Consider the following 19,191-nt stretch of genomic DNA (forward strand, 5'->3'; position numbering starts at 1 on the left):
GACATGACTGTAACTGGAACACTCCACAAAGCCTACACAAGGAAAGAGTCTTTGTTACAGATATATAGGTAAGGCAAGGCAAGGCAAGGCAAGGCAAATTTATTTGTATAGCACAATTCAACAACAAGGTGATTCAAAGTGCTTTACAGAGACATTAGAAACAAAAACAAATAAAAAGCATGATTTAAAATTAATTAAAACAAGCAAACAAACTAACTAACTAAACACACACATTTCACACCTGTTCGCGCGATCTGAACCCTTATCGTAAGGGGAGCTACCAGTCCTTCTGTGGACGAGCTACTTTCTATTTTAAATTCCCTGAATTTAAAATACTCTCTAGACCCAGTCTAGACCCAGTTGGGGAGCTACCCAGAGCTCTAATCCCACACCTGGTAGAAAAAATATGAACTTTTTTATGCCTCCTTTTTGTCTGGAAAAAAAAAGCAGTTCAGTTTCTCTGAGAGCAACATTGAGGCTCCAGTTGAGAGAAATAGCAAATGTTGCATGTCATTTTCATTTGCTAAGTACTTAAAACAAAAGCTATTTGCAACCACTGGCACAGAAACGCATGCTGACAAGCAAGTGATTGTATACATTATATAATTTTTTTATGTAGAGCAAAGGCACTGACCTCTACAAGAAAAGTCACTTGGTCTCCAGAGATTCTAAAGACCAATCTCACAGCAGCATAACAGGATGTAAAACAAGCATGAGTAGCTCGCAGCATCAGGAGGAGTGTTAGCTAAGCCAGCCTTGACATCTCTTATATAATGCTAAAAGGGAGCGCTACGTTGGGCTCTAACCAGTCTTGGGCACAGCTATTTCAATAAAGAATATTCCAGCTCCACTCCCCGGTAATTCTGCATTGTCTGTATTTCTTTTATTATTCTTTTTTTGCATAAATAAAATGAACGACCCGTGTCCCAAATGGACTTAAACGCATCGCCTCCTTTGCACCAGATGCACATAGTGCTCATTGCTCAGTCAGTTATTTCGAATGTAGGAAATCCATTACACATGCATCATTGATTTTAAGCTGCATTTGCATTGTGAAGAGCCTTAGGTGTTGACTGTGTTGTAAAAAGAACTGTGTTTTTACTGGCAAACAAAACCCCAGCTAAAGCAGACACTAAGCACTTTTTGTAGCTTTCTCAGACTGTTTCATTATGGTGCCTTTCATGAATTAATAAAAGCAGGAACAGATGAAAAATAACATTTCACAGTGTAGAGGCTTTGATTTCTCTCAGACCAGCATGCTAAGCATCATTTGGTTCAGTTCCTGAGCTGGAACATTACTGGAACAGTGATTATATTTTCTTAAACTTCTAAAAAAAATTAATCGAATTTTTTGGCACTTTCCCAAATCAGGTTTCGCAGTAGGCATTTTCTTTAAAGACTGCAGGTTGTGTTTGAATGTTGCACTGCAGGATCAGAGTGTGGGTTGTAATGCACTCATTCAAAACATTCATTCAAAAGCCAAATGGAGGTTTGAACTCAACAAAACTGTAGGGCAACCAGCACTGATGATATACTATATATCCACCCAATTTTTTTTTTGAAGTAAATAAAAACAAAAAGAGCCTTTTTATTTTGTTTAATAAAGGTGACTTCCACCCCAAAGAGGTGAGACAAATCAGAAACGTAGTTTATAATTACACCCTGTGTCAATGGATTTATACAGTATTGTGCGAGTGCTGTTGTTAAGCTGTTATCTGAAGTTCCAGGCTCTCTAACTGTGCCTGTGAATGTAACATAACATTAATCACATACTAACAACCAGAAATTACTTTGAAACTCTTTGGTGTAAAACTTTAAATCCCGTACTTGTTAAAAGGTACGCTCCAATCAGCGAGAAGGGGGCTTAAATTATGGTAGATGAAGTGTTATTATGCTGCTGATTGACCCTTTATGATGCCCTCCATTCTTACATCACTAAAAGTTCGATTACCCAATTGCATACACATAAGATTTATTTGCATTTTATTTACAGCAAGCGTTGATGATGTGACTCTAGTGACCATGACATTGTCTCTCGGCAAATTTGCATAATAGCAAGTTAGGAGAACACCCCTGCAATAGTTTCAAGTCCCTATAATAGCAAGCATGTGAGATACTGAAGTGTCCTTGAGCATACACTGTAACTGCTCCAGGCATGCTGTTTTGTAGCTGGAGCCACAGTCTGACCTCTGTAAAAAAAAAAAGAAAAAAAGAAAAGAATAAAAAGATAGTTTCCTATTCCAGAATCTGTAGCCTCTCATGCATAAAGAAAATTCAAACTGTGACAGCTTTCCTATTATAATACATGAATAAAATACAAACTATACAGTCTGCAGCCAAGCTCAATTCATGGAAGGGAATCTTTCTCAAATATGAAAAGGTTTCTGTGAGAATGTGGAAATCGCATCAGACTGTTGCAATGATTAATCTAAGCACTAATCAATGTCAGCTATAATTACATGTTGCAATGTGTGTTCGTGGTTTGATAAACTGTTTTCCTATCTCCCCCCACATCCATCACATTTTATTTTGTCTGTTGCTTGGGAGGACACCAAAAACTGGGCCGTTCCCTTCCAGAGGGTGAGGATGGTCTCCAGGGAGAATTTGCAACACACATGATTATCATCCAGCTGTTCAATTAACTATCAGCTTTCTCAGAAATGAATGAACAGGCTGCAAAAATGAAGAACACTGACGAAGTCAAGAGACAAATTGAAACAGTGGCCTCGTGCATCTGAAGGCGTGAAATATGAAAATGGACACATAAAATGCAAACTGTGGAGAAAAAAAAAGGGATTTAGCTAATTTCCGACAAGAGCCTCACAAAATATGCATAATATCGATATCTTGCCTCTCTGACAAGTGATAAGGATAATGAGCTTTTCTTCTTCCTCTGCTGGATTCAAGGAAATCACATTCTCTATGTTACAGATGTAAGTCTCATTATCTGACCTGAGTTTCTTCACTTCAATTCCCACAGTCTTTGCTCACTAAGCGCATCAGGCTGATTAAAGAACTTTTCTAGGAGACTAAGCCTGTTTTATGTGTGGGTCGTGTGTTATCACACCACAAGCACAGCCCTGTGCTCTGGCGGCCAAATAGATAATATAGCCTACACATCCAAAAGCTGGCTTTAACTCAGACAGCAGCTCATCACCTTCTTCGATTCCTCAGGTTCCCTCTCCTTCAAATAGCATGTCACATAAGCACATGGTGTGTACTCATCAAAGCATTGCTGCAGTGAAATGTACAGCACTTTGCAAAGCTTTTACAAACATTGCTGCAATTTACTTAAATATTGTTATAAATTGTCATTAGAATTATTGTTCAGTAAAAGATGGCATTTCAAGCTTCACTAGCAACTAAAGCTGATAATTGAAATTAGGATAAAACATGAAAATTGTAATCAGCTGTATTTATTTATAGATATATTTTTTAAGAATATGCCCATTTAATTGTACATGTTGATCGTTAGACTGCTACATTAGCACTGACGCGTTTTAAATATATTCTCTCATATTTTCAAAAATAACTGCACTTTTCTATCTTGCAATTACGTTTGTTTTATTTGTTGTTTTCCAAGCTATCAGCATTTATTATTTTCTGCTGGTTCGTATAATGGGAATTTTAACTTTACTCATACCTGTTTTAGTCTCTTTGTGGTTTTAAAGGTCACGAAGCAGATTTTGTTTTCAAATGTAAGCCATCCTGTCTCCAGCAGTGAAATGATGTTTGAGATCTTGTTTGATCAAGTCAGTGTGATGGCTTCTTCCTTTTTCTATGGGGACAGTAAAAATATTGTCAGGTCGGCTTATCATCAAAAAGAACCTCAGACCAGAGTGTGGCAGGCTGGTAGGACCCCTGTAGCTATTTCAGCTTTCTGTTTGCTATGACAACCATATTCATCAAGCAATCAAACACTTCTTCTAGCTTAAATTGTTGTTATTGCTCTATTATGAGAGGAAAATGGTTCAGTTAAAAGGTTTCCACGGGATGGCATAGAAAAAAAAGAAGTTACAGCCTTGTTCAAGATCTCTGTCATCCTTTATAAATCTCCCACTTTACTGCAGCCAAAGCATCTATCACATTTCCTCCGCCCTGTTTGAAAGATGGCATCAAGCACTCTTCCAGCATGTTTTTGGTGTTCTGTGACTCACAAATGTTCTTAGATTTTTATCCAAACACTTCAAAAATATCCTAGATTTGCCTGTCACTTTATTTGGATCATCCTCTGTACACTCTGTTCTTCTTCTTATCTTATTGTTTTTTCCTTTATTGGTCAGTTTGACATAGGTCTTTTCTTTGCACAAGTGCTAGCATCATGGAGCAATGTCTTTATTGCTGACATGTACCATTTAATGAAGCTATTATTTAAGGGTGACTGTTGTCTGTTTCTCAAACGAGAATCTCTCCCACTTTACTTTTTATTATCGTTAGAGGTAAATGGTGTCTACTGTTCCCTTTAGACATCTGTATAAAATCTTTAGTAGTATTCTACATGGGCCTTACTTTTTCCAAATAAAAGACCCTGCCATTTTTGAGAAGATCTATAGTCGTACCCAGATTGTTGCTGCAGACACACAAGCAGCTAAAATTACTGCTTCATTAATCAGCACGGTTTTATTTTACTTACAGGACTTTGCTAGACGTTATGCAGTATTTTTCACTTACACAATTACTATTGCCTTGTATACACTATAAGCATTTATGTAATGTATATGCAGTGTATTACCTCATACATTGCTTTAAGCCCTGAATTGAAATGCACTGAAATTACATTTACAAATGTTTTCTTCTATTTCTCTCTTTTTTTCTCAAATCATTTTAGATCAATTCCAATATTTCTCATTTTACAAGAATGATAAAATAGTGTTATTTTTTAGATTTCATCCAAGCATTAGGACAAAATGTTCATCGTCCATCAGGGAACAGTTCTCTGTGTTTACAGAAAAATGGTCCAATTTCCCTTTATGCCAGTACCAGGCATTAAATGCACATTTCTGTTCAACAAGTTGGAAACACAGCATGATGCATTGCAAATTATTCAATCAATTATCACAGACAGGATGCCTGCGTTTATCATACAGGGTCTAAAACGTTGTTTTTACTGAGAAGTAGAGTCTGTTTTAAAAAGGAAGTGGCACCTTCTCTAACAGGAAAGAGGTTTTAGCCACTCACCTCTACATCAAGATAATCAGCAGACCTATTACCGCCTGTGTGGTTAGCAAGTCGCCAGTGATGGGCAGCTCAGTGGGATAGGTTGCTGTCGGGCAAAGCAGAAGGAGGACTTACTAATGTAGAAATAAGTTAACGGGAGAATCTATTTATTGTCCTCATAAACGTGGCTGTTGTGAAACTATGGGTCATGCAACTTTCAACCTTATAGAAAGAGTCAAGAGAAAAAAGAATGCTTGTGGGGGGAAAAACAACTGTAAATTGGGATGAGTGGAGTGAGCCTAGTACCCAGCGGAAAATTTTGCTGCTCACAATGGTATTTTCTTTGTCCCATCAGAAATAAATGATGTTCTTATTAGGAGATTACTGGATTCTTCCCTGTTTCTCTGAACACCCTCCTCGCCCCTTTAGGAGAAATAAGGAGCCATAGAATAAATCAATATAAGACAAATTATCCTGTCCACTTTGAGAAAAGCAAGAAAAACAGCGAAAAGCATGAGATAAAATACTAGGAGCTGAGACTTGAATTTCATCACTGAAACAAATTTCTGATTATGTGCAAGCTCATTTATAAGCCAAACAAAATTTCTTTTGGATCTTGCTGTTATCTCAAGAGCTGATTATTTCAGACAAATCGAGATCGATGCAGTGAGAAAAAATGAGCATTTTAAATAGAGCCTGCAAATTTTTTGCTGCTGATCCTCATACCGTTTATTTTTTTCCTTTGCATTATACTCTTTTCTCCATTTTGGGCTTTTAAAACAAGTATTCATATCAGTGCATATAAGACAACACATGTCTATGATAGTCTATTATCAGGCCATAATATCAGGCTGATGTGAAAACTGTCACATTTTACGCTCCTGATGTTTCAAGCCTGAGGGACACTCACTTCTCCTGTGTCAAACACATGCCTGAAGAGAGATGCAGTGTAGCATCAGTCAGTGAAAACATCACCATTCTACTTGTTCTGCTGCAGTCCTGTGTTGATCATAGAAATTGAGTTTCTTCCGGCAAATGGCAAAATAAAAAAACAACAACAACTATAGAATACGTTTTAAAGCCTTGTTGTGATACTACTTCGTCAGCTGGCCTTCAGTTCCTATTCTGTCCCAAAAGAGGCCCTTGAACTGAGCTACTTGACTATCACAGATACAGGATGTTATCGGGTCAAAATCCATCCGTTTCTACAGTATTTTCCCGTAGATTTTTGTTAAATCAGCAAAATCCAAATGCAGAGGAAAACAGGCTATAATCAATTTCCACATCCTGAAGTGTTATCAGCTACAGCAGATCCAATTTTTTTTATTTCAGTTATCTTTGTATTCTCAAATGTTGCTACATTGACTGAAAAAAAAACAACCCAAACAAACTGTTTTTTTACACAACAACTTTATAAGACAGGTTGTTACCAGGAGGTGAATGCTGATAACCCCCTGGCATGCTCAGAGGGTATTATTCAAACTCATGCAGGCACAAGGCAGCAGAGATAGGCTCCTGAACTGTTGAGGTTTCAAACAGGAATATGAGACCAACATGACAGGATGATGTTTTTGTGATTGGGGGAGGTGGATTTATTAATCTGGGGCTGTTGACTGGGGTTTATTTTCTGTTAGATGACTTATATTCCTGCAGCATGCTTGATCTCTTTGAATCAGATTGCACCTTATCAGGAGAAACAGACTGTGCAGAGTTATCTTAAGATACTGCAGCAGGCTCAGCTCTCCATCCACGTGTTGTTCGATAGGCTCATTAGCCACATCATTATTGCAGGCCCAGTGACATTACAGCTACTTTGAGGTAACTCCCTATTGCGGGGCTTGCTAAATATCTAATTGAAAACCAGATGTTTCTCTCACATAAGCATTAAACGGGATTGATCTTGAGCTGATTTCTTGCCCCCTCTGTGATAATATGAAAATAAACAAGATGCACTTTATGAGGTATAAACAGCCTTCTCCCCCCTTCTCTTAAATAATAATAATAATAATGGATACTTTATTGATCCCCATGGGGAAAATACTTGTTTTTTCTCTGCATTTGACCCATTCACTCAGTGAAGCAGTGGGCAGCCCACTAAGCAGGCGCCCGGGGAGCAGTGTGTAGGGACGGTACCTTGCTCAGGGGTACCTCAGGGTAGCCGTTAAGTGGATTCGAACCGCCGACCTTCCGATCATGGGGCGACCACTTTACCTACTGAGCTATCCCTGCCCCTAAAATGTGCTTTTCCTTATCTTTTATAAAATAAATAGATAAATGTGTTACCTTTGGTGGTTTTTATTACATTTTATAAATTATAATTATATAAGTTCCATGACTTTCTGATGGTTCAGCTGTAATAAAATATATTATTTAACTCCTGTTGCCTACAGCTAGAATTTATTCAGACAGACAGAGTAATTTTGTCCTGTGTGCACCTCCAGAATAGCACCAATGATGAGCCCTGTGTCACTGCCCACCCATTTGCTGATAGCCTACTGGTCACTCACAGACTCTCTCATTTTCTCAGAGCAGGCCTTTGAAGCACAAGACTGAAATTAAAGATCTCCAGATATAATACTTTCCTTGCAGCACTTTACTCTTTTTTCTCCATCTTACTTAGCACTTCAACTCCACACACTCTGCACAGTAGCATTTACAAGTATAAGTTGCAATATTTTTACATTTTTCAAAGAGTTAAATAGCACTTCATTCATTCACTTCATTGTATTACAAACATGTTTTAATACAGAAGTGAGTGGTTGTGTTTGGAGTACACACTGTGTATGTTGGCATAATGAATATCTGCTAAAATGTTTTATGCAGCACATGATAATTTTTACAAGTATGTTGTTGTTGTTTTTTAATTTAAAAGTTTTGGCTAGATGAGCACAAACTAACTTTTTGTTCTCCTTGTTATATGTTGACTTTCCAACCCCTAACACGAGATAATAATCCCACTGAAATGGCAAAATAAAATATATCTCTTGCATGCAGATCATTTCCTGAAAGCTAAACATAAGAGCTATTGATTGAATTTGGGTGCACATCTGATGGCTTTTGTAATTGTTAATATTGATGCCGGTGCAGAAAATTACATTGAAATCTGCAAGAACACAAGGAGTGAAATTAGTTTCTGTCTGCTGCCATGCTGTTAAAAGCATTAAAGAGTATTTATGGAGTGCAGATATTGTCTATCTTCCTTATTATGTGTATAAATTACAAGATGACAGCCTCTAAAAAGTCAGATCATGCCTTTACCTTACCTTCGCCCAACCTGATGATGTTATTATTGTAAAACGAGACAAACAAAAGAGAGAGATTAGACTGTGGCTTGATGCCATGCAGATATACGAGGACATGCATGCTACCTTAAGACTCTTCTTCTAACTTTTATTATAACCTTTAGACTTGGACATTTTTGAATTGGACTTGAGGTGGATAGTCTAGCTTTGCACTATCTTAAATTGATACGCTATTTATCACTTATCATTAGAGTTTCATCTTAATTTTAACCTTTTAAGCTTTATTTGCTGTGCCTATGATTTTATTGTAGTGGATTTTGTGTATTCTGTGTTTTTGTATTCTGTAACACTGGATTTAAAAAGCACTACACGCACAAAACAACAGATTGTTATTAATATAAAATATCTGATTATTGAAATTCTATTCTCTCATTCCATTCATCCACTTCTCACCTCTTGGAATCATGTTTAAAGGCACTAGGCAAGTGGCATTTTTCCAAACAGCAGTCTTAATGTTTTGGACCAAAACTAACCAAAACTGAAATCTTTTCCAAAATGTAATCAAGCAGTTTTTAGTGTTTAAACATGACAAAGCAGCAAGTGAAAGTAGAACAAAGATGAAAAAAAAAAAGCTCCCAAATGGACACAAACTGTGACTTCCTTGATTTACTCCACTGGCACCCCTCCAACCTCCTCGTGTGGATTTGTGGATTTCATCACACTTTAAAAAAGGACCATTATCTCTCAATGTCTAATATTACTGTAGCTAATGGATCGAAGCACTCAAGCCAAAAGACACTTTATGAGCAACTGACAGAATGGCATTATGAGATGCCCTGGAAAATGCATTGCTTAAAATCCCATATCTGTACGACAAACACCAAACACGTTGATACTGTTTGAAATGCAGAAACGACCATATAGAAAAATGAAAATAATAATCATTAAAATGCACATATAATTTTGTAGTTTTACATATAGAAACCTTGCTCGCAGCGAGTTCGTCTGTCGTAACATATGCACAAGGTGAACGCATGGTGATAACGCATTTGCGGTTTTAAAGCTATAATATGTTGATTTTACATTAAGGTATGCTTCTGTGTCGAAGATAGATCATTTATAATTCAAGTAAAGTTCTATCACTTTTGCTCAAGAGTATGCCGCAAAGACAGCTTGAGGCTACATTTCTACGGCGTGGTGTTAAAGTTCTGAAAAACAAAAAAAGAGTAGAACATTCATTGTACACCATTCTTACCTCTGTGGTATCTGTTTCATGATCCCTACCTATATGGTGACGGGCTTAAAAGATCATTTTCATACACTTCTTATATTTTGAAGTGTCAGTTTATTTAGGCTGGTATTGTTTTACATTAGTGGAAAACCAAAAGTAGTCTTTTGTGTCATTTCTCCCTGATAAATTTATGCTAATCAGCTCCTGGTAAATAAATCATGAAATATAAATAGAAGTTAATAGGCACCAGCATAAAGCATATGTCTCTCTGCAAACACTTTTAATGATGCATTCCTTTGAAATAAAATGAAATCACCCGCCTCAGGCAATAGTCGGGAATATCCTGAGCTCGATGCAGTCAGCATTCAAAATGTCCTATCTAGGTTTGTGTACATTTACTCTGCTTTAATTTGCATAGTCCAGTGAAAACAAAATTTCTTATAAATCCAGTTCTTTCTCTCTCATTGCCCAATTTTGTCTGTTTTTTTATAGGTTTATTAAGTCTATGCCCAAGTATGTGTGTGTGGATGCTTTCAGTGAAAAACGGTATCCTGTCAAAGATATAACAGCAAAGCAAACTAGCTGATATTTGTTATTTAAGAATTATGCTTTGGAGGTCCAATGCTCTGGAAACATTCACTCAACAAGGGGCCTAATTTAATGATCCCAGTATAGGTGGCACAGCAGATGATAGACAATATAATTACATAAACAAGAAATTTAGTTAACTTAACGCTGATTCATCAAGCATCTCGACTGGAGGATTGAGACTGTGATAGAGCAGCTGTGTCACCTTCAGGTGTCCTCCTCAGAGTCTCAGAGAAAGAGATTCTCTTTCCATTATCACTTTGTAAAATTGCTGATGTAGCCTGTACTTTGACAACACTGTGAAAGTTTTTCACATCACTTTTTGACTTTGATTCCTTTGCTCTCTAGATAATGGGTCTAGAAGAGTAGTTTGTGGGTGTAACCGGTTTTAAATTGTCTTTAAATATTTCTGTGGTATACTGCGTCTAATGGAGACCATTTTCTACACGGAATTTTAAAGCACAACAGGGGCTGTTTTTTCTTTCCCAACACAGCAAATCCTTGTTGTATAGAAGCAAGAAGGATGTCAATTATATTAGGTCTTTTTATCAGACAGGACAGGCCTGGAGCATTTTCTGCAAATTTGTAAAGCACATGTGCTAAACCGCGGCTTTAAATGCTGCCACAAAGGCTGGATTCAATTCGTTCTCCAGTCAGCAATCAATTCAGGGAAGTGGGTATTCTTCAAAATTCAAAAAATTGAAAAGCTTTTGGCATGAAAAGGTTGTCATACAAAACCAGGGGATATCAAAATGAATGCTTGACCATTAGCAAATGAGGCAGTTTCTATTTACAATTTGCAATGATTGGATTGAAAGCAAATCATCCCTGTCTGGTGCACATGGACATCATTGACAGTAACCTGCCTTCCACAGCTTTAGATGAAACAGTTATGCTAAACCTCGCCTATTTTTAGCACTGATGAGGGAAATAAATGTGGCTTATTGCCATCAGGAAGGTGCCGTGATTATGGAACCACAAGTGATTTAGGGACGCTTGATAGCACCCTTAGTATGATAATTTAGTTTTCATGTCGGGGGGGAAGTCAGGTCGCTTGTGTATAAGTGCAGAAAGAGCCACATTTTAACAAGGCAGACAGTCAAAGTGGAAACATCCTATCTAAGCTATAGGAGGAAGAAGTGGCTTGAAAATGAGTGTGCTGATAGATAGTTAAAGCCATGTAACTTAGCAAGTGCTGCCATGCATGTGATCCATCTCATTATCCTCAGAGCAGAGATTTTATCCTGCTGCCACTGCAAAAGCGCCTTCGTGCTGAGACGTAGCTGTTGGATCCACATTCCCAAAGATAATGCAATCCACAACACTTCTACATAGTTTCATCTAGTGCTCAGAGACAGAAAAGTCAGCCGTAAATGGATTAGTATAGCTTTTAGTATTAGAATATATAGACAATAAGAAATGTTAAGGGACAAATGTGGACCGGATTGTGGTTGTTTAAAGTTAGAATCATTTAATATATATATATAAATATTGTTTTAGAGTAAGTAATATGTAGGATATTAGTATTAAAAATCAAGTGTTTGCTTCGGAAACCCAATTGAAAGTATAATTTCCACTCTACTTTGTGTCTGTGACAGGATACATTGTTTTGCCATTTACCATTTGCCAGCTATTCACTCATCTTAGGTGAGAGAGAGGATATGAATTTGCCTTCTTTGTTCGAGATTGATTTCTTCTTTAAGCTGGAAACGCTGGCATTTTCCTAAATGTTCCCTGAAGGGAAGAATAATCCAAAGTCTATATTTTCTGTGGACACATTGGCAAATTCACGTGCACAATTACAGCAGCCTTTCTTGTCTAGTAAATGGAAGACATCGCGATTCATAAATAAAAGGCTGAATACCTGCTCGGCACACACAATATGAAATGCTGTAGGCTGGTTGTTTTCTTTGGATAGTCTTTTTTTGTTTGTATGTTTTTTGGTAAAGCTTGCCACATTTACAACCTCATGGAAGAATACTGAGTTTAGCTTGATAAAGAAAACTCACCATATTTTTCATAGGAATGAAAACTTTGGTTGGTATTAGGAGCTATAGTTTCTATTCCTCTGAAAAATCTTGTAATGCCCCTTTTTCTCTCTATTGGGATTTTATTTTGTCCCATTTCCTTTGACCTCCATAAAACATATTAGTAAATATCTCAGCTTTAACTTCATATTTCATATCGGAAAACTTGTTTGATATTCTCTGGGCTTCTCAGCTGAGAACTAAAGTCTTCAAGGCTTTTTTTCCCAGTGATTTGGATTACATGCTTGTCATACCAGAGAATGCTTTTTCTCCTCCCACTGGTTTATATTTGAAGAACTAGATGAAGCATTGTCAATAAAGACATTATAAGATTGACCCACCTTTTCTAAAACATATAAGCTGCCTCATATGTCCATTGCTAGCTTTTCTCCTCTTATGTTTTATTTCATGTTGTGTTGGTGTGTGACATTTTTAGAGCACATGAATATAAACTTTCTATTATGGTCATGTATGAATTATATTTTAAGTAAGTTCAACTAGTGAGTTGTTCTATGTGTATTTTCTTTCTATTTGTAGCACAGATTTCTGGAAGTTGCCTTTTTTTCCTTATACACATACATACAAATGATTTATAATCACTATGACCTGTCTATCAACATACCCACCTGGACATCTCTGCTTAGAGAATGTCGATTTGATGTCATTATTTCCTCAAGTATTTTATCATGCAATGCATCAATAATCTTCTTTTTTATATAATTGAACAGTATTAAATCTTGAAGGAAATCAGTTAACGGATGCCTAGCAGGTGCGTTTTTTATTTCCAGATGTTAGTATGCTGTATTCAGCCTGAATACCTGCCTGTGTGGCTGCATGCGGATCCTACTTGACAATATAATGTAAGTTTTCCACATGTTAAAGCAGCACTGTAGATTTGCCTTTGTTCAGACTGCTCTTAGGCAAAAATGTCTCCATCAGATGTTTTTTTCAGGCCAGGCAAACTAACAGCTTTGGATCAAAAGACTTGTCTGCTCTCCAGGGAAGCCGACTTGGGTCGGACCCAATGCAGATTTCATGCTATTACGGACTGCAGAAAACCTGGATTCTGTTTTGCTCATCAGCACATTGCCAATGCGCTGCCATATTTTTTCGTGCTCACAATTGCAAGTTTGTGACAGCCTACATTAGGTCACGAATACGGCACATGTCTTGCTGTATAAATCAGTGTTTGCATCACTTCCTGAGGTGCCGACAGTATTTGGGATTGAAGCATTAAATAAATGCAACACACCCTGTGCATAGTGTACTGATCTGTGGCACAATGTAAGTGAATGATTTCTTTTTCAATGGTTTTAAATTTGAAATTGGGGCAAATTGAATATCATTGGGTGGTTATGAGTTAAATGAATGTTTTTACCTCAAATTCTGATCCATAGCATTATGAATACGAATTTTGGGGTCTTTAAGTCATTTCTAAAACCTTTTAAATAAAGGTAAACACTGAAAAAGGATAACAAAGATACTGAGAAAAAACACATAAAAGAAACAAAACCTTAGGGACGCACCAATACTGAACACTGGTATTGACTGCTCTGACATATTGGCAACTACGATTGAACTGACTAACATCTATGGTTGAAAACTACCACTATCAGCATCTTCTAGTGGCCACACTGGCTGTTGGTATCAGCCCAAAATTCACAGAATGCACACTCCTATAAAGGACCAACTACCTACATTGTTTACATGCAAGTTTTAAGAACTATTGTCCATTTATATACTCTTGTGAAATTTAAATCTGAAAATTTTATCGGAAAGTCCAGCTGAATTAATCACTGCCTCTCAATATATGTCCAATTTTAAAATTCTGTGATAATGTCAATTATTTTGTCTCTGTAGTCAAACAAATCACCATTTATTTGGTGGAGAAACTTTTTCCTTGTTACCTTTGTTGGACCTACTCAGTACTTTAGCCATCGCTACTTTTTCTGATTCAGCTCCATACATAAATTATTATGCAGGGCAGTTCCTAAGTCTCGACAGCAGCTCAAACCTCGCCTTGAGCTCTGACACAAGCAGTAGTTCAGAATAAGCTTATCAAATTTCATCAGCTTGCCTGTAAATCAATCACCTCGGCCGCTCGATGAAGGGGGCATCGGAGTTAATGCACCAAAGGCAAGGGGCAAATCCGGAGGTTTTTTTGTTGCTTTTTTTAAACTGTTATCTCTTGTAGGAAGTTCCAAGTGTGGAAGCTTTCTGACAGCTGAGTTTCGACTCACACAGCTACAAACACTCAAGCTGGCAAGTTTAGCCACCTGCAGTAATGAAATGCCTTGCTCAAGGGCAAAGTTAAGGTAGTTGGCCTTGAAGGGAAGGATTTTATGTTCCCTTCCAGATCCAGATTTTCCAGGTCTATCAGATTTAGACTAATTCCTACAGTATACCTCCAGGCTTCTCCTGCTGCTCTGACCTTTCAAGGTATATTAAGTTAAATGATTATCTTCCCAATGGTAAAATGTAATGTTAAATTGACATTGTTAATTCATATTACATGTTTTATTCATAACCCTGGAAAATACTCCTGCTATCTCGTGTGATACCCATGAATTTCCACCTTCAGTATGTGCCTCATCAATAGTCAGCGAAACATTTTAGCTGCAAACTACACAGTACATTCTGATGGCATGATTACATTTTGTAAAAACCATTACCACAGGAAATGTGTGCAGAATTTTTAGCAGCGAGTCTTTTGTTTTTCTTTCTATTTGACGAAACAGAATGTCAACTTTTTAGTTTATCTGCATGCTCCCTGTGGAAATGCCTTGTCTTACTCTTATTACATCTAACAGAACTGCAGGCATGTATATAAACTGCACACTGTACACCTAGAGAGAATAGTTTTTGCTGTTTGTAGTTTTCCATTTTATACAGAATGAATAATGTCGCCACCACTCTGACCCTAATAAGCAGTTGGCTCGGTATTCTTTTGTCGTGCCAGACAATTTCTCTTGCTGTTCTGCAGATTATTCTGTGGAGCTGATCTTAGATCACGATCAAAGACAGGATTTGGACCACATGCAAACCAGCACCCTTCAAACAACACAGTCGAATCTGCAATTCTAACCATGTTACTCCTGATCTGTTGTAATTATCTAAAGACCTTCTGTCCACAAGAGGGAAGTGTTATCACATTCATCCCCAAAATCATTTACAGCCAGTACCTTCCTGTTTGGTTGCTCTTGAGAGTAGGATGAGAAAGTATGGAAGACGGAAGGGAAAAGGTTTACTGAGTGTGGTTAGTCAGCTCTCACAGTTGCTTCATGATATAAACTAGCTCTCTACCCCCACCCCACCAGACACACAGAGTCATGGTGAGTCATTTTTTGCAGTAAAATCAGATTCCTCCACTGTCACTTCCTCTGTTTTTAATTTAGGAGCCATTACCTCACTAGCAGTGTATGCATGGATAACTTTGGATCATAATTCAGCTTTCACTGCCCCAGCTTATTTTTTTTTAAAATTGTGGTTTACTTGAGGTCTGGGGTTTCTGTAGGCGTCACTGAGGAGATTCATGGGTATTCCCCACTTGTAAAAATAATATACGTTCTCAATTATCTAATTAATTTGAAGTTGAAAGTGTAATAATTGACGGGTAAGTCTTATTGGGCTTTGCCTTATGAGATGAGCCTCAAAATATGTGCTTCACCTTTGGCCACTGGAAATAAATCAAATTTGATTTTGATACTGGATTGTTTCCGTCTGCTAGACCACGCAAAACAGACAATAACAAAGACAGAAATAGGATTCATTTGGCTGTTAATTTCACTGACTGAATTCTCTGGCTCCCTCGATACTATGAGCTAAGAAATAGTTTTAATATGTAGGCCATGTATTCACTGAAATATTTTATTTTGATTCTCATTTCTCTTTTCCTGTCAGACGCCTCGCCAAGTGTCAATAGTTTCAGTGGCTCCGTTGGCCCTAAGGGGATTCCAATATGTGAGTAGTGCGTGCACTGGATTATTCCACTTTTGTATACTTATACGGGTTGTGCCATTGTCTTCCCACATCCCCACTCAGTCTTTTCGACAGATCTATCCTCCAGCAGTTGTATTTTTTACTCCTCTGCGAACATTTTTAACGCCTGCTCCAATCGTGCCATATATGAGACCACATGGCATGCAAAAAAAGTTGAGAGCACCACGAGTAGGAGCTACTTGCCTGCTGCAGTATGCCAGGCGATGCTTTTTGCAGGACAATCCAAGCTCCTCCCTTGCACAACGTCATCCGATCCCGATCTCTCTCCCAAAGCGTCAGCGATAGTCAGCAACATACTGTGGTGGCAGATCAGCGGGGCGGTACGCGCAGCAGGATAAAGCCACACTGTATTTCATCCAAAAAAGAACCAGAAAAGGGGGCGCATCCCACCATTTCTGGAGTTGCAACAACTTCGCCGGCCTGGTGTGCTGATTTCTGAAAGCTGGCCGTGGCTGCACACCGGGAGAACCGGGACATACGGAACTAAAACAGGGACCATTCCCACTAATCTGCAAGGTGTTGTGCTAGTTTTGCAAAGGAAGTGGAAAGAGAAACAACATTACCTCGGAGGAACTCTTAAGTGTTGGAAACTTCCCAGTAGAGCATCGATCGAGGACCTCCCGCCCACTTTACCTCAGTTCCACAATACTGGAGGGGGGGGGGAGAGAGAGAGTTCAGCAGGCGCTGCGGTGGATGGAGCAACAAAGGCTATATGGTTAAACTGGAAGAGCTTCTTTGATAAGAACCCAGCGCTCCTTTCTGTTCTTGCCTGCTATTTTGTAAAGCACTTCTACGCCTAAACAGCAATTCTACAGCTGCTTGGATCTTGCTTTGGGGACCAAGCCAGGTTCTCCTTAGTGCAAACTCTCTCTGGCAGACAGGGAATCGCCGCAGACGAGAAATTGATGCTTTGGCACGGAGAAGCGCAACACCAATCCTCTAGTTTTGCGAAAGTCTCCTACTGCTGTGTAAGGGAGGTAGACTAGTTTGGACCGAAGTGGGATTTCCAGAAGTTGCATGCGGGGTCTGTGTTGTGTCGAGTGAGCACTATCCATCTACTCTCAGGTTATCAGACCAGATCCGGATAGTTGAGGTGCCATGGCGGTGTATGTGGGGATATGGGCGCTCCTGTTGGCGCTGAACATTCAAGGTAAGCCGTAGAAATAGACTTCAGCAGTGAATCGTCTGCCTTATTTTATCATTAGCTCCCTGCTTTCTGTGTGTGTGTGTGTGCGTGAGAGAGATGCATGATGTTCCCGTAATGACAGACTTGATTAGACAAATGCACGAATGTGTGGATTGATAAGACTGCATGGCTTATGTTTTGCAACAAAATGTGCGACAGGAGTGAGGAAAAAAAATGGAAAGTGGTGTCTGCCTTTGAATCCAAAACGGCTGCAGAATACTTATTTAGTTGCCAAAAAATGAACTTACCCCGGCAGCAGGCAGATGGCGATAAATGCGAGCCATGTAGGCCAGCAGCCCTTTAAGTTTTTCCAATATTTCATCGTAATGGCAGAGTGCAGAGACACAGAGTGCACTGGAATGATAATTGAAACATATTATCCTCTGCGCCTGCCTGTTAGTTGATTTATTAAAATAATAAATAATTAGTACTTACAATAATTAAATATAATTAGGATAGATTTTAATTCCCACATTTTAATCTCCGAATGACACATTGGGGGCTTTGTTTTGTAGTTTCCTTGTCGAATAATCATATTTTCAGAAGAATGACTCATGGTGACGTTTAACTCTCTGTCACACTGAAACCAATTCTTCTGGGAGTTTGTGTTTTGGAGTGGGTGGTGGTGCTGAGCGAATTAATATGTGAATAATTGAAGCAATACTCTGACATTGATCACCCTGGCATTAAAGCTTCCCCAAAGTGGGGCTGATCATTAAGCAAATACCTAAGAACTGTATTTGACTCATTTTTAAGGTGTGTCATTATTAACAATCTTTTAGTTGGAACGCATATTTGTGCATGTGTGTTCATGTTTTTGGTTAGTTATGCAGAGAGGGCTTTAAGGCCTAGCTGAAGATTTACCAAACTGTTTACATCCTAGACTGATAAACTCTGTAAGGGGCCCCCAATTTAAGTAAACAATGGAAGAAAGTCAAGTGTGGTCTAAAAAAGGTCACACCAGAGTTTCGATGGGCACTAATACCCTCATTCTTCAGGTTGTACGTGTTTACTCGATGTAATATGTTGGAGCTCTTACTTTGGTGATCCCCTTTGAGCCTAATAGCTCTTAATAAGTCTTTACTAGAGAAATATTCTGGCACATCCTGTTTTCTTCAACTCCTTTGAGCTTGAGAACAACCAAGATGTTGACCTTGTTCGCAGTGAGGCTCCGTGTGGCTCCATGCATTTAAGACTGATTGAATACTTTGATCAAAAGCCCTGTCTGATTTATATTGAGATGATCCCTTTGCTTGTGGAGAAGATCAGGATTAACTGGTTCCCTTGGGATTCACGGTAGAAATCTTTTGAAGCTGTTCAATGGAGGGAGTGGAAAAATGTCTCAAAAAGTGCACCTAAAGCGTCCTGGAAATGTCTTATTTGAGCAAAGCAAGAAACGTTTTCTAAGCGTAATCAGAAATGTATGAAAATGCTTTGCTCCTATCTCTTTTTTTATTGCTGTAATTGATTTAAAAACAAAGTGAATACATTATTAATGTGTTTCGACATCTTCATGAAGAGAACAGCTTTGAAAGTTCGTGTTTCAGCATCTGTTTGGACCCATTTCTTTTGACAAAAACAAAGATTTGCTCCTTCACCCTGAGGTTAAAGGGCGTTGCCATAAATGCCCACCAGCTTTGATGGTCTAATTGATATACAACATGTTCCAGACTCTTTCCTCATTACTAAAGCACAAACAAGTGGGAAAGGCCCTAACAAATGCAAGTCACAGCAACCCATGTTGCAGCTATCCACGAGGGA

The 19,191-nt window shown here is 38.4% G+C and overlaps 1 protein-coding gene across 12 annotated transcripts in view; it reads left to right on the top strand.

Moving 5' to 3' along the window:
- The first annotated feature begins 16,521 nt into the window (after positions 1 to 16,521).
- nectin1b (nectin cell adhesion molecule 1b) overlaps positions 16,522 to 19,191 on the top strand; it is a 172,645-nt gene continuing 169,975 nt past the window's right edge. For all 12 annotated transcript variants that reach the window (XR_015124736.1, XM_086262186.1, XM_086262192.1 and 9 more), the window contains exon 1: positions 16,522 to 17,394. Coding sequence is in view for 11 of the 12 variants with exons in the window: in XM_086262186.1 (XP_086118312.1) it covers positions 17,343 to 17,394 (52 nt within the window). In the remaining variant the exon portion in view is untranslated. The remainder of the gene's footprint in view (positions 17,395 to 19,191) is intronic.

Source organism: Aulonocara sp. 'chitande type north' Nkhata Bay, linkage group LG14, assembly GCF_057382095.1.
Source record: "Aulonocara sp. 'chitande type north' Nkhata Bay isolate Kocher_YH1m ecotype deep benthic linkage group LG14, A_spYH_male_GT1.1, whole genome shotgun sequence".
NCBI lineage: Eukaryota > Metazoa > Chordata > Actinopteri > Cichliformes > Cichlidae > Aulonocara > Aulonocara sp. 'chitande type north' Nkhata Bay.